This window comes from Channa argus, chromosome 3, assembly GCF_033026475.1.
Source record: "Channa argus isolate prfri chromosome 3, Channa argus male v1.0, whole genome shotgun sequence".
Taxonomy (NCBI): Eukaryota; Metazoa; Chordata; class Actinopteri; order Anabantiformes; family Channidae; genus Channa; species Channa argus.
Window position 1 is genome coordinate 14,455,069 of NC_090199.1, and position 21,765 is coordinate 14,476,833.

A 21,765-nucleotide genomic window follows, 5' to 3' on the forward strand; every position below is an offset into this window, starting at 1 on the left:
CAAAAGAACTTACTAAAAACTGCTAGAATTACTGCTAATTACTAATGAGTATTATGACTGTGGGCTATTCTCGTTGTTTGCGTACTACAGTAAACACTATTGAAAAGGTCTAAGCTGACCTTCCCAAGCAAGCTGCTGAGGAGGCAGTGTGGCTCATCTTAATGGTCAGTCACTGATGGTCAATACACTTTCTATCTCTCTCACACTCACACTCACACACACCACACACTTAGCAAGCTCATGTTACTGAGCCTGAGTCAGCGCAAACAAGAGACATCCGTATACAGGTTTGGCTGCTATTTACTAGTTGAATCAGACCTTAGGAGCTCAAGTCAAGAAACAAATTATTAATTCTTACACAGGCTATGTTAATTGATACAGAATGGTATATTGTACTACACAGTAGATATGTGAATATATTGTAGAGATTTTAAAATAAAAAGGACTAAAAGACACATGTGCATGATATTACTTTTAAATTCATTCTGAGAATCTACTATGATTTCAAAACTTGCTTTCAGACATACAAATAAATATATTTTGAAGTTTTACCAGTGTCTAAATACAATATCATTCAAAAGGATCTCTTGTTTAAAGGGCTACGATTGAAGAGGTATGAATTTTCGGTCAGAAAACGTCTATTAACTCATAAATGTGTCTGCTTTGCTCACATTATCAGAATAACAATTATTCCAGTAATAAGGCAAATAAATAAATCCATACTGCCTCATTCAAAATGTCAAATGTTGCTACCTTCTGCCAAGAATGAATGTGTTTTCCTGTTTTTTAAATGAGTAACAAAGGGTTTCCGGGAATGGTTTGTTCTGTAGGTACTACAGAAATCACTTAGGTGTGACTCACCAGCCATCGAGCGGTTTCTCTGGATTCCTGTGTTTTATGGAGGTGGGCAGCACTGCACAGAGAGAGCTTTCCCATCAATAACCTCTAACTGCTTAGTGGCTTGATTCTTGCCTAGTCAATGCTGGACTGGAAAGAAACAGGACAGGATGAGGCTGAAATCTGTACATTAGTAAACTGTGGATACACTCAGGGGAACACACATTAATGGCAGCCCAGTCTACCTCCATAGTGATTATAACATGATCTAATGTACATATTCATTGTAAATTAAAAGTTGTGCAGGAAAGGACACTGTACTGCACATTGCGAATTGATGTCATAATTACATATTTTAACATCTACCAATAAAAAATGCCTAGCTACCTGTGTACAAAGAACATACATTTATAATATATATGTGATGAAATTATATTTCTGTAGAAACAAAATACATCAGAAAATATATAGAGTGATAGTTAACTCAGTTGTAACAATGCAAATATATTGTGTTTAAAATCAGTTCTAAAAATGTTTTCTTAATCACTGAAGTTTCATTTATTTTGGCTTCGTCTTTTATAAATGGCACCAAAATCAATTCCTGAAGTCATGCAACAAGAGATAAAACATTATGTCAACATCACTAATTTTCCATAAGTGGATTTAGAAAACTATAAACCTATTAGTTCTAGTATGAGGTTATAATGTCATAATGTTCTCATTATTTGTGAAGGGTGTGACATCCACAGCAGATATTAAAAAAAAAAAAAAAGCATTTTACAGGATTTACTGCCTCCCAGTGGTTGACATTAGACTTAACAGATGAATATTTGAGCAAAGGTTTCCTCTGTCAGACATTAATGCTACATTGTTTGACAGCTGCTCTTAAACTTGTCCAGCTGATACTTTTATGCTTCCTGCATAATATTTAAAACATAAAAAAAGATTGTCGCTGGAGAGGTGACAATTTATGTGATTATACTTGTTTCAAAGAAACAAAAGATGTCAAAAAATGAAACAATACCAGATCAGTTGGTTTTATTCAAGTATAAAATATATTAAGTAATAAACAACTTTAACGTTCTTAGACGAAACATTGTTAGCTATCCATTCCAAAATATACACAGAGCTATTACAAAAACAGCTAAAACTGCTAAAACAAAGAAACCCAAACATGTTAAACCCTTTAGAAAAAAATAATATATAAAAAAAGATTAATTAAAAGACATGTTACTAATAATAATAATGCACAAGTCCTAGTAGTGTCAAACATTAAATTGTAACTCTTTCACAAACTGCATAAAGTAATGTTATATTGATGTCCCTGGAGTGTAATGCTGGTAAAATCTGAGTTAATATTTGGAGTATTTTAGTGGTTCTGGCCGTCATTCTGACACATCGTTAAGCTACAGTTTCTCCACGTACCTGCAACAAAGAAAAAACTATCTAATCACTTTGTCAACTGACAGTCATTTGCAAACACACAATGCACAACATTAAAATTGCACACAACCTAGAGGTTACTGTTATACATAATCAGGATGTGGTAATAGATACGAGCCCAGTTTATGATGTATTTGTTTTAATTTAAGAATGAACCAGCTAACACCAGGGATTGGAACTCACCATGGACTTCATCTCCCGTCCATCCCCATCATCTGCCTTAGACCAACCCATTTTTTTACTGTTCTCAACAAATTCCTAGAAAAAGACAGAGTTAGATCATTTCTATAATACAAATTTACAAGAAGAAAGATTATAACTTGTAAGTGAGTACCAGGAGAGATTTGGAGAAACCAAAGCTCTTTGGAGCTCAAACATTTCCAAGAATCAAAGTGACACAACCCTTTTATTTCAACCTGTCCACATTGTTGTATAAGTTGCAACTCCAACCACTGGAGCAAGAACTATCACCATTACCCATACTGTATGTACATACCATTAAGGCCTTGTCCATGTAGTATTCTCGTCCCCGGCTGCCGTCATTATACTTTGTGTCCACAGCAAAGCAAAGGAAGAGGACATCAACCACATTCTCAAAAACAGAAAGGAAGCAGTGGGCCACCAGGAATGCAAACAGACAGACGATGAGAAGAGGCAGCACCCACACGGTGTAGTCCCGCTGGTAGTTTAGAGCCAGGATGCCGGCAAAAGCCGTACAGGACACTATGAGTACCTGATGGTGTAGATTTAAGGCTTGTTAGAAAACATTAAGGTCATTTTTGTCATTGGAAAACTCTCCAAATGTTTGGAGCGGACAGCAGAGGAGAAGCAGCGTGCGTGTGTTGGTGTGTGTGTGTAGTACCTTTCCCATGAAGAGGACAAAGTCACCCACAGTGTTAATGGCGGCCACTCGGAGAGCATTTTCCACCAGGATAAGGAAAGCATCACGAGCAGAGGTGCAGAAATTGGTGCTGTTGATGGCTGTTGCAGTGTAAGCGTTCTATAAATAATTGACAAAGACACTGTAAATACATTTTAAAGCCACTGTGTACTTTCTTCCCTCACCAATATAAGATTACTTACTTGATTTAAGTATGCTAGACATTTCTCAAGACACCACAAACAGCAGACACAAGCTTTCAGCATGCACCGGGCACAGGCATTTTCCTATAAATATGAAGAAATATATATATACAGGTTAACTATCCAAAAAAAATTTATGAAAAAATGTGCGCATGATTGGAGCTTACTGGTTTGATGTAAGAGGGTAACATGAAGTTTTAAACTTCAAATTTCACAGCTCACCTTTCCTTTGAGCTGGCTGTGGACGTATGTTAGGATGAGACGAGGAATCTTAACAAGTGTGATGATGAAAGAGCCTTTAGCCAGAGTACCCAGATGGTAGCGGATGGTACGTGCCATAGAACTAAGGATGGGAGTTGCTGGCATCTGGGACTTATTCCTTAAGTTAATCACATACAGAATGAAGACATAATTAAACTTATATGGGCTAATAACAGAATTAAAAGAAAATGTGGCAGCAAAGACTTTCCATGTGGTAAAAACGATTGTTACTTTTTATACCTTGTAAAGTAGTAGGTGACCACAGCTCCAGCAATGGTCATCTGCTGAAAGGCAAGAATGAACTCACTGATCCAGATGAGACCCACAGCATGGTACCACACCAAGTACTGAAGAGGGCCCTGCATGTGATATTCAACCACATTTGTAGAGTTGTTCTTTACCGGTGCACCTGTGAGTAGAATAGGAGTGAAAGTTTGTATTGAATGCTTTTAGACATTCACCACCGATCACTCTATATTTACCCTAATGCTGTCAAGTGTTAATTGTGGGGAAAAAGGGCAATAAATTTATTAATTTTACTACTTGTGAAAGCAAGAAAATCTAATGTTTTGACTTAATTTAGGCCAGCGCTGCTGTTTTAATTACTATTTTGGTGGAGTTTAAATCAACTGTGGAAAAAAGAAGTGGGAGATGAAGAGAGAAGTGGTTTATTGACTCCATCCTCCCCCATCATGAGACTGGCACAAGATTCCAAATGTGGGAGTTTAGTCACGCCACAAAACCAAGACAAAATGTCACAATCTTTTTCTTGTCTGGGAAAAGTTATCCCCCGATGCTCTGGATGCTGAAAACTAGTCTGTGTACTGCACTGATTTGGATCTGACAAACAGCAGCTTTGCACCAGCCTTTGTCCTAACCTGTGGTCCCAAGGAAAAGAAGCACAGCGATCCAGTAGACCCAGAAAAGCATGAGGCAAAGGAAGGTCCAGAAAGGCTGCAAGGCCAGCAGGGGAAGATGGACAAACACTTTGCCAGCCACATGAAACAGGGAGATGGTGAGAGCCACACGCTTCCTCATGAAAAACATCACCAACAGAAGAATCACCTGCAGAGATACACGAGATCTAATAAAGCACTGAAATGTGTAAAACATATTTTACATTTGTGTTATTTTAAACACAGATGTGTGTAAAGATTATACTTCACTAAATATGCCAGACTAAGAAAATAAACACTGGGGTTTAAAAAGTAGAACTATCTGCTTTAAAAATTCAAGATTGATGGATGTAAAACCAACAAACAAAAAAACTGACTAAAACAACTTTCTTGGCCATGTTCATTCAGGTATGATGTGCTTTTATACTGTTACATTTCATATAAATATTATATTCAGGTTTTCTTGTGTTTTGTTTACGTATGCATGTGTGATGTATGAATGCATGCAGGTCCTGTTTTGGATCTTGAACTGAAAAAGTCTGGGAAGCCATTTTATGTACTTGTTTTATCTATACCTCATATAAAGAATATACACTATCCCCAAACGCATAGACACTTTAGCTGTTTGCTCAGACGTACCGTGAAAATTGTGGCACCAATTGAATACACAAGCAGGGCCTTAACATTGTCTGCAGCGACTTCTTTTCCAAATACTGACATGGTGTGATTATCAAGGGCTTTCCTGCTGTCAACGTACAACCACCAGAGGACGCTTGTACCACCTGCAAAAGATCAAGCAGAAAAAAAGTTCACATACAAAAACTTTACTCTTGTGTCAGTATGATACAATTAAAAAGTACCTAAATAAAACGTATGTAAAAAGGTCAAAATGTCTTTTGCGTGTGGATGTAGGAGTTAAGAACATGTAGCGTATGTTTTAAAGTTACCTATAGAGCCGATGATGACCAAAATCGTTAGAATCCACACAAGCACTTTAGAAATATAACGAATGACAACCATCATGATCAGGGACAAAACTGTATTAGAGGAGAAACATACATGATATCAGTATATAAAACACTGATTAGATGTAAAAAGACACATCAACACTGCTGTATCTGAAGCACAAATAAAACACATGAAACTACACATTTTATTTAACATACAAGTGGTTGTGCTTCATTTGAACAACAAAACATGAATGACAAGGAATGACTGAAACACCCAAACCAAGTAGATCAAAATGTTGGGATCAAAGACATCTAAAACTGATGGACGATCAGTTTTGTCTTTTTGTAGTACCAATGAGAGGAGGTAGAGGAGATCTTAAACTAATGCCTATGGGCTAAACGTCAGTGAATACAATGGCTGTAAACCCTCAAACATTTCCTGTTATTAAAACAAAAATAGCTTCCCTTCCGACAGTTCCCACTGAATCCTCTCGAGCAACGTAAGCTGTGCAGTAGGAGTAGCATGAAAAATAAATAAAATAAAAACCCTAGAGAATCGTCTGCATCAAAAAAAAAAAAACTTACCAACTCTTTCCTTACTTAACAAAATTATTTTTTAATTCACCAAAGACATGCACAAGCATATGGTGAGCTGGATTTACCTAAAGCTAAAACACAAAGGCCCATGATGATCTCCTTGCTTGCCATCACCCCAGCAATGACCCGTCGCATGACAGTGTTGTCACTGACAAATGTGATGAATGCCTGGGCAAATTCAGCATAGCAGCTGATGTCCACAGGAATACAGCGGTGGAACAGCGGGAAAGCCTTACTGCAAACATAAAATAATGAAGAACATGGGTTCACATAATCACATTAATTCACATTAATGATTAGTGGCTGAAGGAGCAGACTGTGGACTGTGGTCGACAATCTACTGTATATTTGTTTATCACTCAGACGTGTTTTGGTCCTGGAATCCCTATAAGTAGGTCTCGCTACAGTTCAGTAGAGTACAGTTAGTTTTGGAGTTAACCATTTAAATACAGTAAATGATATACGAATGAATGAATTGTAGGCATGAAAGTAAAATGGTGCCAAAAAATACAAGGGGAACATACAGCAATTAAAAAACAGAGTTGTACCTGTATATACTATAACTTCCTGTACTGGTGTAAATATACTGTATGTACAGCTGCACTACACTTTCAACAAGCACTTAGCGAATGTGCCATTTTCCAGGGGATAATAAGAATGACATTAAAAACAGTGGATAAAAACATGTGAAGTAAATTTATTAGGTATAAGTTAATGTTGTATTTAAAATATAGATAATAATTAATTACCTTGGTGGAACAGGCAGTTTGGGACACTTAGTGAATCTCTCTGAATGACTCGTGTATCTTGTAGCAGAAATATCATAGGAGCAGAGATAAGAGCCTGACAACCGGAAGACCCAAAAATAATATCACGTTAATATTAGTAAAAATAAACTCACTGAAGCATCTTTACAGTACAATATTTTCCACTTGTGCAAGTTTGCTCACCATTATTCAGCGCAAACTTCTTCAAATCGTCATAGTTATTCAGTTCAGTGGTTGGACATTTGGAGACACACAGGGCAATGGACTTGATCTTCCTGTTAATGAGGTCAAGGTTGCAAGGCTCAAGAAAGAAAACATATCTGATAGGAAGAAAAAAAAAAAAGAGAATTTTAGATTCATTAAGCATTTAGTATAAATTTCTGACTCCCCCATTTCCCTCCTACATAATAAATTATTTTTCACTGATGAAAAAATAAGTATATTAGTGTATTACTAAGTCAAACTTGGGACTGTTCTGTTCTGCAGAATATGAAAGATGTTGACATTTGTGACCCTGTCACAAAGACCCTTCTTTGTACCAGAAACGCCTTTTATTCAAAGCCTCCGTGGGCAATAAGCCCATCAATAAAGCATGACCCATTGTTTCAGAAGAAGAGGGCATGTGGGCTGCTTACTGATGAAACAGCTGCGTCCTAAAAGGATGATTACAACCAAAGATTTCTCTTATACATTAAGAGATGAGCAGAATTTGTGAAAGAATGTTTCCAGTTAAAACAAAACAGTGGGTTTATTTTTAATTTTACAAACCTTGGGCAAGAACAACTTACTATGCTACATTTTATTTTGAATGTGTAATTTTCAGGTAGGTGTAATTAGGTCATCATCTGCACAGGTCAATCTTGTTAACTGTGTAGGATGAAAGAGAGTTCAAATTCAAATGTTTCCAAATGCTACAACTGGTTGTTTGCTCCAAATTAGATTAAGAGAACGTGATGCAATCCTTGCATGCACACTTGAAATGCTCAATGGCTTCTTCAATGCTCAAGCAAAGAGGGCAAAAGATTGCTACATATTCTGTTGCTCTTTGGAATCTGAATAATCAGAAAAACAGAGCAAGTGAAACTACTGAAGCGACAGCAGGGTACACGCACAGTGTGTCTTATTCTATAACATATTACCTTAACAAAGTTTAATCAGATGTAAATACACTTCGAAACCTTGTTAGGGCTTTAGCGACAAATGAGACTAACTTGTTTTCGGTCATGTCGCGGCCACTGAGGGGTACTCCTTCAATTTTTGTGTTATTATGATCGCAGGTGTTGCCATAACTGTCGTATCCCGAGATCAGCCTGGAGGCACCTCCTGTGGCGATGGGATAGCCACAAATACACAACTGCAGAGAACACAGGTCAGAAGACAGTAAGTCTATGCAAGGATTATAAAGGCTCTGCATATAAATTAGAGATAGATTGATAAAATGTAGAATTTGCCATATATGAAGAAGTTGAGATGTCTGTAGCTACAACTTATATTTAATATTAAATTTAATATTAAATAAAGATAGTTACTAGTTTAGCTGAAACATAATCAGAACTGTTGATTCAACTTTATGTTCTGAAGACTGTAGCTTGTTTACAGCACAATAGTATCACAACATCACAGACACGCAAACCTCAATTTACTGCAGTGCTGCGATGCAAAAGTTAGCTGTGTGCATTTTGGATGGAGCTCAGCACTTCACTTCCCCATATCTAAGGTTTAACAACTACGCAGCATGATCCGTGGTGTTGAACACCTAACACCTCTACTAAGTATTACACTTAAAAGTACAATTCCATGAAAGTAGCACAATTAATGCAGGAGCTAATGGGGTAAAAGGGCATTTAGCTCATTGATAATGTAACTCACCATTCCAATACCAAACAGTAGGAATATAATGAGCCATGGGACATCCGTGCAGCTGCGCTCCTCCAGCGGTTTCCAGTCACGTTTTTTCTGCCAAGGCATAAATAATAAACGGGAGCGATTAACCTCAGTCGTGTTATAGTTGAGACTGCGGTGCAGTAGCTGCTGTGCCGACACACAAATAAGCTACTGTGCTGTTGTTTTTGTTGTTGTCGAGAAAAGGCGGCTGCTCCCGTCCGAGAAGTGATGTGAGTCCGTGAGCTATTCGGTTTTCAACTTTTAAACTTTGCATATTGTACGTTTCAGAATATTTTTAGTGAACGCAACTTACCTGATCTGTGCTTCCACAACATCCCATTGTAAACGACCACACGCCAACTCTAGCCGAGCCAACACTTAAAGTGCCTTTTTTTGTCCAACTTTTTTTTATTAGTTCATTTCCTTTTCTCTCCCCCTTCTCTTTGGAACCGCCACTCGAGCACAAAAAATAAATGAAATACAAAAAAAAAAAATCTGTATTTGCCTCTTCTTTTTTTTCTTTTTTTTCACTTCACTGGCAAACGCCCATGTTGTGAAACAGAACTGTAGGTAAACGCGGAAGAAGTCAGATTCATTATGCTGCCTTCAGTGGCTACCAGGGACAGTTTCCTCTTTCTGTCAACAGATGGAGACGAGATGCACTTGCAGGTCTCCATTAAAAAAACAGTTTGATTTATTTAGTTTTTTATATATATATATATATATATATATATATATATATATATATATATATATATATATATATATATATATATATATATATATATATATATATATATATATATATATATAGGCTTTTTTTTTCTGCACTTCCTCTTGTTTCCTGCTACTTTGTTGCAGAGTGGAAAGGCAAAGCAATAAGGTGGGAGCAGTCCTTTCCATGTGGAAGTGGTGGGCTAGTGCAGTGGTTCATAATCATGGTCTCCAAGGCCTCCTACTCTGGTTGTTTTCCACGTAACCCTGTAGTATTTACTGCTGACTACCTGGATCAGACGTGCTCAGTCAATTAGAAATTTGAAGATACCAATTCACTTTATCTTCCCCAGCTCTAGACCTCTAAAATCATCAAAACTGGTATGTTTCAGCTTCTAAGGAGGATGATATGGAAACACTTTTGTAGAGAACACCACGATCTAGATTAAAACTTACTACTACTACCACAAATACTTTTACTTTAAATATAACTTTGTTGTTGTTGCTATATTTGTTTCACATCAACTGAATGTACACGGATGCTTAAGAATGTTACAAAGGTACCCTGAACGCAGCATAGCGGCCGCTAGACTACAGTTGGGACACGTGTTGGATTTGGCGCCGTTTGCTGGAGCAATGAAGAAACTGAACTTTGAAGAATTGTGCATGAACGCAAGTCAAAGTTGGGACCAGGCTCACCATAGTAGAAAATCTGAGTATACAGCGGTTAATGGACTAAAATGGGCGTAATCCAGAGGGACTGCCAGTGTATTAACTATTTCGTCTACCTTATCTAAGGTGAGTTTCAGCTTTATTTTGCTTTGCCCAAATTATGATAGCAGTAACAGCTGACTGGTGTAACAGCCTTTAACCTACTCTTATTTTTCATTTGTGAGCATTTCTCTGCGAAATCTAGTTTCTAACAGTATTGACTTTTTTTTTTTACTCCATGCGGTATTTAATAATTAAATCACATTGAGAGGCCACAGGTGTGGCTGGCTTTATTTGAGTAGCACATATACCATTCAGTTTAGGGCACTTTAAAATTTTCGATGCACTTCTTCCTATCACCTTCCTTTGTTACAGTGGCAGCCAATGTGCTATAAAGGGTTTAGTTCAATTTTAAAAAGGTAAACTGAACACCAGATGGCTGCGCAGCTCTGCAGCTCCCCATATAAATACATATGAGATTTGTTGCCCCCAGCAGTTTATGTATTGATATTGCACATTGTTTGTTCCGTTAAATGCAAATTATTGATTAATGACAGTAATTTATCTAATGTTTACTGGCAGACCCAGGTGGCCCTCTTACAGGGGGACAAGAGGACTTACATGACGAGGGTCTTCCCCTCACTGTGCACTGCATGTGGTAAGCGCTTCCCACAGGCACAAATATTTACAAGTGCAAGCAAAATGTAGATATAGGTTTTTAAGCAAATCTTGTTTCTCTGTTACATCTTTATGTTTTTGAGAAATTATGCCATCTTTTGCATCATTATTTGGGCATTTGAAGCAATGGTCTCTGCCATGGTACAGTTGATCTGCTTTGTTTCATACTGCTTACCGTTTGCTTGTAGACATACTATTTCATAAAACACAATTTGTTGCTTTTAAAAAGATTGAGATGTTTGCAGTTCTATCTCTCAATGAGTGGTATCAAGGGCTGCCGGCTGTTTTTCAAGAGACTTCTTATAGTGAAGGTTCTCAGTGGGCTGGAATGTCAAGCAGTTTCCTGAATAAGAGGTTACTTGCGTTGTGTGTTGCTGTTCTTATTGCATTATAAATGTTTCTACTGCACTGTGAGAAGACTCGATGGATAGGTAAATATTTAACTATGGCAGTTAAATAGACTTTTTACGCTATGATGTTGTGCTGTGTTGTTTCCTTTAGAGACTAAGCCTAGGACTAAATTCCTTTAGCATTAAACTTTAGAATCTTTTATAAAAACCTTAGATTCTGCATTTTCCTAAAGCCTGATAATACAATTATATTAATGTGGATAAACGTAGATTTTGCAGGACGGCACATAAAAATTGGGTGCAAAAGCTTCCATCCCCTTTTTCTGATATGTCAAAAAGAGTAAGACAGATTTTTAACCAAAATAATATTTAATGCACACAAGATCATTTTAAATTACTATATCAAGAATTAAGCAAACTTGCACAGATGCAAATTTCATTATCTTACTATAACATATTTGAATACACTCCGTGACCATTTTTTGTTACTTCTGATTATAGAACATTTGTACTAGCTCAATTAGCATTATTGTAATCTTACGGTTAATTTTGCATCTCCCTACATTCCTTTTAAATGCCTCATATAGTCAAAAGTACCTTCTACAAAAAAGTACTACTGTCACTATTAATTTTTATTTCATTTTGTTGTTGTTGCTGCTGTTGTTTTACATCAAAACTAATGTCAACACAGGTTCCAGAAAGATACAAAACTGCCCTGAAGGCAACATAGCAGTCTCTAGAAAACAGTTGGGACACGTGTTGCCACATTGAAAGGGCATGTAAGTGGATGCAAAGTTAACCGTAGCCCATGATAACAAGGTCCATTCAGCCAGTACAAATGTTACAAAAATGGTCAAAACTACAGCAGTGCAAAATTTGCATACACCTTGAAAAACGAATCAAAAATTAATTTGACTTATTTTCTGATGAAAGAAAATTTGTACTAGCTGAATGTGCATTAAACATGTCGATGAAAACAGTTTTCCTCTTTTTTCCCCCCAATTTAAAATAAGGGTGTTAAAACTTTTGCACTCAGCTGTTTGATGATCAGTTGATTACAGTATGTTTGTGAGGGAACGAGGCACAGATGTTGGGAGGTTACATTTGGAATCAAACTGCAAACGAACATGGAGCAGAAACATTCACCGTTCAAAGGCCTCTCACTAAGTGATGAAACAGCTTCTAGTCCCTCATCTCCTGACTCTTGTACTGAAGTATTTCCTGCTGATGCTGCTGTGGCAACTGTGTCCTAGGACAACACATTTTCCTGGATGTCTAATGGAATAGTTAATGCCAGCACAGCATATGTTCAGCAGAATCCTGGTTGGGGTGGATGTAGTACGTCACTTTCTTGGCTCACCACCCAGGTTTGGTGCAACCTCAAGAATTATTCCTCATAAACAACAAGTCAAGAGGATAAATATTATGTGTCCTTGTCCTCTGTTACTTTCAAGGTTCAAGCTTTTAGAAAATGTCAGGCTTTGGAGAATGTGATGAATTCCAAAAGGCAATTAAGTTGAGTTTCTTCACTAACTCAACTTAATTGCAACTTCACCTACTTTTTTTTTACCACATTGGATGGAAGTGGTGGTGATACATTACTCAGCTTTCAGTTTCACAATATATTCTTTGCAAATCACCTAACCTTTTTTATAATAAACAGTGCATATTCCATGACGAGCTAGAGCTAAATTAAATGCTGACGCTTCATCAATATTGTGACTCAAAAGTATACTGTAGTTTCATGTTGGATAATTTGGGGCAAATCTGAGTGCTACTTTTATGATTCAGATACACTTGAACATCTAGCATAGATGGCTTTATAAGTGTGCATTCATGCACATATTTTAAGCCTACAGGAATCTGAGAATGTGCTCAGGTGCAGGTTGTTATGGGACTATGGAGCATGGGAGTCCACAAATGGAATCCAGCTGTTGTTGCCACCTACCCATGCCCGGATTGTCTGAGCTGCATTTACTTGCTCAGTGTCTCCCTCATTCTAGCATATAGGTTCTTTATACAAAGTATTTTTTGCATATTTGTACTTATTGTTATGTAATTCCTGCTAGAAATGGGATTGTTGGTCTCTGAGTTATAAACCAGTGGAATATCTTTTGATGAGAGAATGACTGTTTGGTTTAAAGAAGAGTTGACTCCAGTCAGCTTTATTTATATACTGAGGCCAAACACGCCTCAGTTTTTAGTCTATTCTTAAAACATTCATTTGGAAAAGAAATACTCATGTCTCGAAACTTTGACCATCTGAAAGAGAATCTGAGCATAAGAAAGGACAAAGAGAAGGGACAGCTATGCAATCAACACATGTACAAAGTAGCCAGAATTAGCCAGAACTACATTGAGTAGAAAGCTTGTAAATATATACTGTATATGAACAATATGAATCCATTAACATGGTAAAACTGGCAAGAACCTGAATCTGAAGACTTTCTCCAAGTACTTGAGACTACACATCTACATCCATAAATATATAAAGACAGACAAAAATCTAAGATAGTATTTATAGAGAGAAATAAAGACAAGAGGTGAGACTGAATCTCCAAGGAGACTCAAGATCCAGATCAAAGATGTCTGCAATAAGCCCAAAGTGAGCGAATGGCAGAGGCAGACAGCAAGCACAAAATTTGTGCTCAGTTTCTTGGTCAGAGCTTTTGTTTATTCCTACTTGTCCAGGATGAGGCCACCATTAATTCATTGTTCTTCAGGAGTGGAATTTTTTGGGAAATTAAAGTCTCCATTTCATTGAGTCATCAAGTTTGGAATAGACTGCTTATCATAGTGTTTTCAAAAAGCCAATGTATATTGGGTACACTGATTTGTGTTTTCTTAGAACAGGAAACAGCAAGAGCTTATCCAAATATTAATAAAGGACATATGTTGACATGCAACACAGAAACTGAATATTCCTTCTTAAGTTATATAAAAGAGGTACATTGTTTGTCTCTCTTTCAAATCACTAAAGCCTCAATAAACAATGGACTATATCAGTAAATTGTTCTGTTGATTTTGTATTTACATAGTTGTATTTGCTGATGATTGTATACAGTAATACCTAATAGGTTTGGCCAAATGCTGACCAACACAAATCCAGTGTGAATCATTTCTTTTGGTGACTTCTGAAACAGCAGAAGTGTGACAATGGTGGTCATTCAGCGTGATAAGGAATAAAGGAAGAGTACAGAAAACAATGAACAAATGAGAAGTGTTGGGCACATAGTTGGGCCTTTCTCAGTGTGAAAATATTTTTTTTACTTCCTAAAAATACAAGGCTCCGTTGATACATCTATCTAATTTCATTTGACAAACCAAGCAACATATTCCAGTTCTACAGCAAACATGCACACACACATACACACGGACCATCTCACAAGGAGATTAGATAGATTATTTTAGCCTGTTATGTTCTGTATCCTCAATAACTTGTACTTCCTGTTCCCACGGTAAGTCACACTATAACCCATGATCAGAGGCCAGAGCCCCCTCTGTGTCTCCCACGATGACTTTTTGTGTTTACGTCGAGTCGAGACAAGCAAAGCAAGTCAAAATCAACAAATGATGAAAGCCAGTTTCTTAATGAAGACAGCAACAGAACCATCCGCTGCCTTTGTAAATTCTCTTAAGTTGGATCATATTCATTGGGATGATCTACTCAAGAATATTGTCATTGCTCAGGAGTTGATAACCACAGGGCATAGAGAGTGACAGAAAAGGATTCCCCAGATCTCGGTGCAGTTTGTTGATGTTCTACAGGAGAGTCTGGCATCTGGCATTGTTTGGTTTCCTTTTAGTGTCAGTGAACCCAAGACCCTATTTTGCTACTTCACCCAACTGCTAGGGAACTATTATAAAAAAGTTATTAAAAAAAACTCCCTAAAAGCAATCTTTGTCAATACAGGGACTCAAAGTGAGTAAGTTATGGAAGAGACCAGTGTGTCACCTACATTCTTCTACATGGGCAAACGCTCAGTGTTCATCGATGCCAGTGAATACGGCTGTCTTATTATTCCAATAACAAACTATATCAGTGAGGAATGTGAGGCTGTTTCCTTTGGGCCCTCACTGCTCCACTTAAGGAGCCATGGGGCTGAACACTGGGGGATTATAGAGTGAATCATGAATAGCTCTTTCTTAACCACGTATTTGACCGATGTCGACATGTGACCAATGATGCTGTGCATGCCTGTGAGAATGCTCATGCTTGTCCTCTCTGATGTGGGACATGGGGTGTGGTCTGTAACCGTGATAGAGCAAATTAAATGTATATACTATGAAATAATTATATACATAGGCCGGTATACAGTTTGCAAAATACACACACATTGCGACAAACAGAATGCTTCAGCTCGTGTTATGTTTTTCGTTTTCACTCAACTTTAAGTTGAGTCAAAAAGTAAGTAAATGTTCTCAGTTGCTACAATCAAGTTCCTATTTTGGCCATGTGTCGTCATATAATAAATGCACCTTAGCTGTAGTTTGTGCTAAGTAGCAAATTTTAGCATGTGACATTCGATACGTAGCTTTTGTGGAAAACATTACAAAACTCTTTCTCAAGCTACGTTTAGTTCAAGTCCTGTAATTTCATCGGATCAATACTTTTGCAGCTCACACACAACAACAACACACACAGAGACACTACTATGCAAATACACCACACTATAGTGTCACACCTGTTGTGGACTGAACATGTGTTTGCACAACATCACTGATGGATCAGATTGTGATGTAGGAAAGTTGCCCTGTGGCCATGCGGGATGATCTGATTGGTGAGGGGAGGACTAGTCTTTTAAATTATAGGCCTGCGTTGGATGTCTACAAGAGGTAATGAGTGGATAGCCTGAGTCATGCTCTGTGTCGGGTTCTACACTTCAATCACCAGCCGTATCCACATGGTGGCTACTGTGACCAAAAAGACCTGTATTTCGTTACACTGCACTTGAGATAACCACAGAGCGCATCATGGGACATGCAACAGAGGAGTCTTGTTGAACTTGGATCGCTTCCCTTGAGTAGGACCATCTGTGTCCCTGGAGAGTCAACATTGACGGCAGTGCACACTTTCCCAGCAAGGCCCCTAAGAAAAGACTCATCCAGAACTTCACCTCACATCTGGATGACCCAGAGGTTAGAGGGGTTGCAGGGACAGTTTGATGGGGCTAAATTCCAAATCTCTTGTGCTTACATGGTCTTTGCTGACAATTGTCTTGATAAATTTGCTTGCAGCTTGAGTTTGTGTTAAGTAGGTGACGTAGCTTAATTACCTAAGTGATATTATAGTGTAGAAAACTGTTTTACTCATTTAGATGTTCTTCATTTACTCGTTTAGAAAGAAGCATTTTGTCTGTTTTAGTGTGCTTGGATGTTTCCGACTGGGTGGATCTGCCAGAGGGTATATTCAACTTGTTTTACAAATGTCTGAATAGACATTTAAAGTAAAAATTACAATTCTTATTAACATTTGTCTTAAATGTTCCAAGTGACATCAAGCCTAAATACTGTATCTGAGGCTCTGCTTTTTCTTTCTGCTAAGGGCTGCTGGCAAATGACTATATTAGGAAATGAATTACTGGCATTTTGGTCCCTAAATGCTTTTCTTTCCTTGGGTATTTATTGAAATAAAGGTATATGGTTGACAACACTTTTAAAGTTATCCTCATTACTAAACAACTTTTTTCCAGGAGTCATATTTGTGTTTTTCACATATGTTTCAAGTACATCTGGAAAAATACGTCTGTCTGTAAATATTTCTTGTCTTGTTTTTTTATTAGTGCCAGTGTGTTTGGTTAAGGATGCTTGTACAGTTACAAGATGACAAATTTAAAAAGAGCATGCCTCAGATATGATTGCCAAAACATTAGAGCAATCTCTATTGGCCTTCCGCCAGAGGTCTCACAAGGCGGCCTGTTACTAATCAAAACCAACTGGTGGGAGCCTGGCCCAGTATAGCGAAATAGCAAGCAAGGAAGAGTCAAGACAAAGTTTACTGAAAAAAGAGACAGGTTTGGAGAGGGGGAAGTTAAGAACAAGTTTCCAAAATAGAGAGGAGAAAAAGTACATTAGGGGAGGGCGGAGTGAATAAATGCATTTAGTGTGCTGGGTATGTTGTGAGACGGGGGATGGGGCTCCGAGGATGTGACTCAGACTCCCTGTCAAAATCAGAGGGGAGGGGATTCAATGAGAAAAGGGGAGAGAACGGAGGAGAGCAGGCGTGGAGTGGGAGAAAGAAAACCCAGCCCCTCTTACACCACCCTGACTCTTCAGCATTCAGCGTCAGCAAAAACTCTAATGTGATCAAGATGGAACTATTCACTGCTCCCCGGCTTTCTGCTTGTCTTTGGAGACTTTACTGCTTTTTCGACAGCGAAGACACTGACTGAAGTCCTCAACATTGGTTTTGGAAGTCCCGACTAAGGACTTGTCACAAAATACAAATATGTCAAGTCAGTCTCGAAGAGCTAGCTTTACATTTTCCAAGCATGGACAGAGCGCTTTTGGCAGATGAATGAAACGGCAACTTGCGAAACATCTCTGGAAAACTGTTCTTGAAGTAAATGCTACCTATTTGTTGGATTGTCACCTGGTGTTAAACTACTAAATATACACCCACTGGATTACTGTATGTGGCAAAACACTGTCAGCTCAAGTAACCATTGTTGCTCCAGCATCAAATGTCTGAAATATATTGAGGTGTCAGTTTTGCTGATGTTTTGAAGGCGTTTAAAATGAATGACTGGCTTAAGACATTTTTTGTAACCTCCCCTAGTTAACGAATAACCAGATGCAGATTTGTGTCAGAGGATGCAGACGACAGTTGGTAGCACCAAACTCTACTTCTGACAGCAAAGAGGTACAATAATGGGAACGTAAACCTGTCTTAAAATTGGATATTAGTTGTATTCTTAGAAACTCAACAGTAAAGCGTGCAACATACTTACTCTATTAAGTTTGTAGTTTCCCATTAACAAATATAGGATTTCCAATTAACAAGTATCTTTATCGTTATGTTTGCATCATGATTCTTTTTCAATACCAATTTTCAGCATTACTTGGATACATTCTGTTTTTGCGTTATTGTGTTCCTTTAATGCTGTAGATTCAAACTTAAAATATTGTAGGAGAACAGGCATTGTAGACCTGTGTTTTAATTCATGTGATTCCACATAGTCATTTGGGACCAACAGTGTGCTTTATGATAATGTTGGATGTGAACCAGCTGTTTAAGGACATTGAGATTACACCGTTAGTTTCTTTTAGTTAAAGATTTTTGGGCGATCCTGGGTAGGTGCAGAATATCCCCAAACAATTTTTCAGGCCATTTTGCACAGGTACCGTTAATGGCTATTTAATGTTTGTGGTGTAAATTTTACAAACTGGTTTGGTTACAGTTCGGTGTGTGCAGATGTTAAATTATTATAGTAAACTCCAGGCAGGTTTGTCGGCTTTATTTCTGGAAGTTTGTTTATTAAACCCCCAAATCAAAGTTATTGAGTGCAGTTGGCTTGCTGTAATGTGAAAATTGGAACAGCTCTGCTTGACAAGATGTCAGTTTCCCATGTTAAATCAGCATAACAGAAGTTCCTGTCATTTCATCCAGGACCGACTGGTTTTATTTTTCACTTTTCAAAAATTGTGAATGCAGTGTAATTATGAACCGTATTTACCCAAATGCCATCTGCACATGCACTTAACTTAACTCATACTTGTTTCATATTTTCATTTCTCTTCTCTGTTTCAACAGACGTGATTCTTCATTTTTGGCTTGTGTCAAAAGCAGCTCTATGGGATAATACTGGTTGTCCACCATGCCGGTAGCCATACGGAAAAGAAGTTGGGAGGAGCATGTGACTCACCCTTCAGGATTGCAGTATAGCTATGATGATCTGGACCTGGTCTGCTGTCATGGGGTTGACGGCGAAGGGCCTTGGGTGGGAGCTGGGGCTTCCAAACAAGGTCGGCGGACAAGGTGTGCTTCTATGCCAGAAGGCTGCCATCAGCTGCCCACAGAGGACCTGGGTCAGACACTTGAGGTGACAGCTGCTATTGGGATTGATAACACTGAGTCGGGACCGTTAACGCTAATGGAAAACAATGTAAAAGTTCCACTTGATTTGAAGGAGGAGTCAGTTCATAGCCCTCATGAGACGGTGGATGTTGACATGTGTCAAAGGACATTAGAAGGGGAGCATCTCCCAACCATGCACATGGGGAATTTTCACTGTAACTCAAACAGTGTGATGTCCATCACAAATATTTCTCCAGCAACTGATAGCAGCACTCACAGTGAGAAAGCAAATCACCACGAAGGTGAACTTGATACAGAGAGTGCACAGAATCATGACATTTGTAGTGATAGTAATGTCTTTAAAAGTCCACATATCTCTCTTGGAGTGCAACAATGCATCTTTATCTCTTCAAACAATGGCCTTCCACTGTCTGAATCTGCTGGTGAACAGCCTGGCAAACTTCCAAATCATCAGGAAACAAAGGAGAGCCACACAGAGGGTTACAGCAGGCCTCCTGAAATCCCTGAGGCCACACTAAACTTGTCCTCTGCTGCTGAACTGGAACCTCAAATTGACCTCCTTCAAGTTGAGAAAGAGAAAATTTCCACCTCTGACCGAGCTGATGCAAGTGTAACATTACCTGCTGGCCTGCTGAACAGTTCAGTTATGGAGAGCGGTGATGTGATGTCACTGGCCAGCAAAATTGTAGAGACAGTTGTGAATTTAGTGCTAGATGAAGGACGTGACAAAGGACTCACTGACAGCCGAAGTACAGATTCGGCTGACAAGCTGCATGGACTAAATGACCTAGAATCTCTAAATGAAAATAAAGGACTTAAAGAGGACTCAAGAGACCTTCAAGGAGGCATGCAAAATTATCATGACTGCATGTGGGCATTGGACCAGGCTAATGGTTGTGAAATACCCAACCAGAAGTTGTTGGAACAACATAATTTTGAAATGACACGATTGACTGAGCTTCAGAGAGAGGAAAGTGCACAGGCAGAAAAGAGCAAGAAAGCAACAGACGTCGGCTATGGACCAGTCACATCATTTGATATTTGTTTGAAAGATCAGTCTTTCTCTCGGCCAGTTGGCACCAATCTGTTACCTGAACGAGTGGATACAGGTTATTTAGAAGCGGCACAGGAAAATGTTCTTGAGTGTGTAAACCAGTGTGTGGAAAGGATGACCTTTTTAAGTCAGTCAGTGGAAGACATGGATAAAAGCTCAATGCCCAATGAGTTGGCATATTGTGAGGATCAAAATACAGTTCAGCATTCAGAGAATAGCTCTTTAAAACTGGATACTATCGTTGAGATTAGCCAGGTTGAGCCACCTGACGCCCCACTACTAGACCTTGAAAAGAACGTTGCCTCAGATTTGACAGAAAAACCAGCTGCATCTACTGAACAACACACCGGAAACCTGCCACCCCACTCTGCAGAGGTAAACGATGAGTTCTTGCCAGAGGAGCTCCGTGGCAACCAAGCCTCTGGTCATTACTTCAATGAGTCACCTGTCTCTGAGGTGGCAGATGGTCAGAGGGAACACCACAGTCCACGAGCCACTGTCTCTAGGATGGAGGAAACAGATGAGGCCACACACACAGTTATTTACAGCGAAACACATCTTGTCAGTCCAGTTTTAGATGCAATGCCTGAAGATCTGAAAGAGGACAATGGTGTTAAAGTGCGCATGCGAAAGGTAAGGCTTTTTTATGATATAGATGTAGCAGGAATGAAATGTGACATAATTATTACTTAAGATTAGTTGAGCCTTTGTTTTTTATAAAGTAATTGTGTTTCTGGCACTTAACATTATATCGTTTGTAAATGAACCGACACTTACTGGGCAGAAATAGCTCAAAAATGATTTTTGTCCCACATTCTGGCAAGCGTCTTGGAAAACAGTGACTTCACTCTCACATGCTTACAGATCTGTGAGTGGGGGGGGATCTGTTAAATGTTTCTCTCTTTCTCAACCGCTCATTGTAAAACAAAGTCCTACTGTATAAGGGCATGAAGACTATGAATGTAGCTGGGGTTGGAAGCTCAAGTAAAATCTGAAGGCGAAAGGTTTAAACTGTGTTTTTTGGCACTTCACGTTATCTGATCAACTGACTTGCAATGTATAAATAGTGCAACATACGCAACTGACTTGAGAGAAATTAGTTTGTGGACTCATTGTGAAAAAAGCAAAAGCCAGTGAAATGACATAGTATTTGCGCAGTATTATAGCAGCAGCGTTTGCCCTTCTGGAATGACAGCAATAAACCTATTATTGACAACACAGCATGCATTAAACAGGCATGCTGTTAAGACGAGTACCTTAATGTGGATCTTGACTTGTTTCCAAAGCTGGATCTACTGAAGTGTTTATTCGTGTACATCTGTCAACTTCTCCTAAGAAGACCTTTTACATTATTAAAGATACTTATACCATCTCATACATACATTTGTCATACACTAATCTTGTATCAAAGTCCACAAGAAATGTTACAAATACATTAATAAACACTACATGTCACAGTGTGTCAAAAGCCATTTATTACATGTTTATATACTGTCTAAAAT

The 21,765-nt window shown here is 38.4% G+C and overlaps 2 protein-coding genes across 4 annotated transcripts in view; one reads left to right on the plus strand and one right to left on the minus strand.

The window, feature by feature from the left end:
• Positions 1-1,860: 1,860 nt before the first annotated feature.
• LOC137123428 (choline transporter-like protein 1) lies at positions 1,861-9,308 on the minus strand. The gene is made up of 16 exons (XM_067497110.1): positions 9,032-9,308; positions 8,704-8,790; positions 8,046-8,188; positions 7,018-7,154; positions 6,817-6,910; positions 6,133-6,302; positions 5,468-5,557; positions 5,160-5,302; positions 4,503-4,689; positions 3,865-4,033; positions 3,586-3,742; positions 3,364-3,447; positions 3,143-3,280; positions 2,777-3,013; positions 2,464-2,538; positions 1,861-2,262 (listed from the first exon to the last, which is right to left on the minus strand). The coding sequence occupies exons 1-16, from the start codon at positions 9,056-9,058 to the stop codon at positions 2,239-2,241; spliced, it is 1,962 nt and encodes a 653-aa protein (XP_067353211.1). The 5' UTR covers positions 9,059-9,308; the 3' UTR covers positions 1,861-2,238.
• Positions 9,309-17,421: 8,113 nt separating this feature from the next.
• Positions 17,422-21,765, plus strand: part of dlc1 (DLC1 Rho GTPase activating protein) — a 73,078-nt gene continuing 68,734 nt past the window's right edge. The window contains exons 1-3 of one of the 3 annotated variants that reach the window (XM_067496888.1): positions 17,422-17,733; positions 17,950-18,033; positions 18,925-20,896. In XM_067496888.1, the coding sequence (XP_067352989.1) occupies positions 18,989-20,896 (1,908 nt within the window). In that variant the 5' untranslated portion in view covers positions 17,422-17,733; positions 17,950-18,033; positions 18,925-18,988. Of the gene's footprint in view, positions 18,034-18,924; positions 20,897-21,765 lie in introns of all 3 variants that reach the window. The other 2 variants (XM_067496886.1, XM_067496887.1) reach the window with 2 other exon arrangements.

Excerpts from the sequence above, each read along its gene's own strand:
- LOC137123428 (XM_067497110.1), bottom strand. The coding sequence starts at position 9,058 with ATGGGATGTTGTGGAAGCACAGATCAG. Across the intron at positions 8,189-8,703 it reads TACTGTTTGGTATTGGAATG|TTGTGTATTTGTGGCTATCC; the intron begins GTGAGTTACATT and ends TGTTCTCTGCAG. Across the intron at positions 6,911-7,017 it reads GAAGTTTGCGCTGAATAATG|GCTCTTATCTCTGCTCCTAT; the intron begins GTGAGCAAACTT and ends TCCGGTTGTCAG.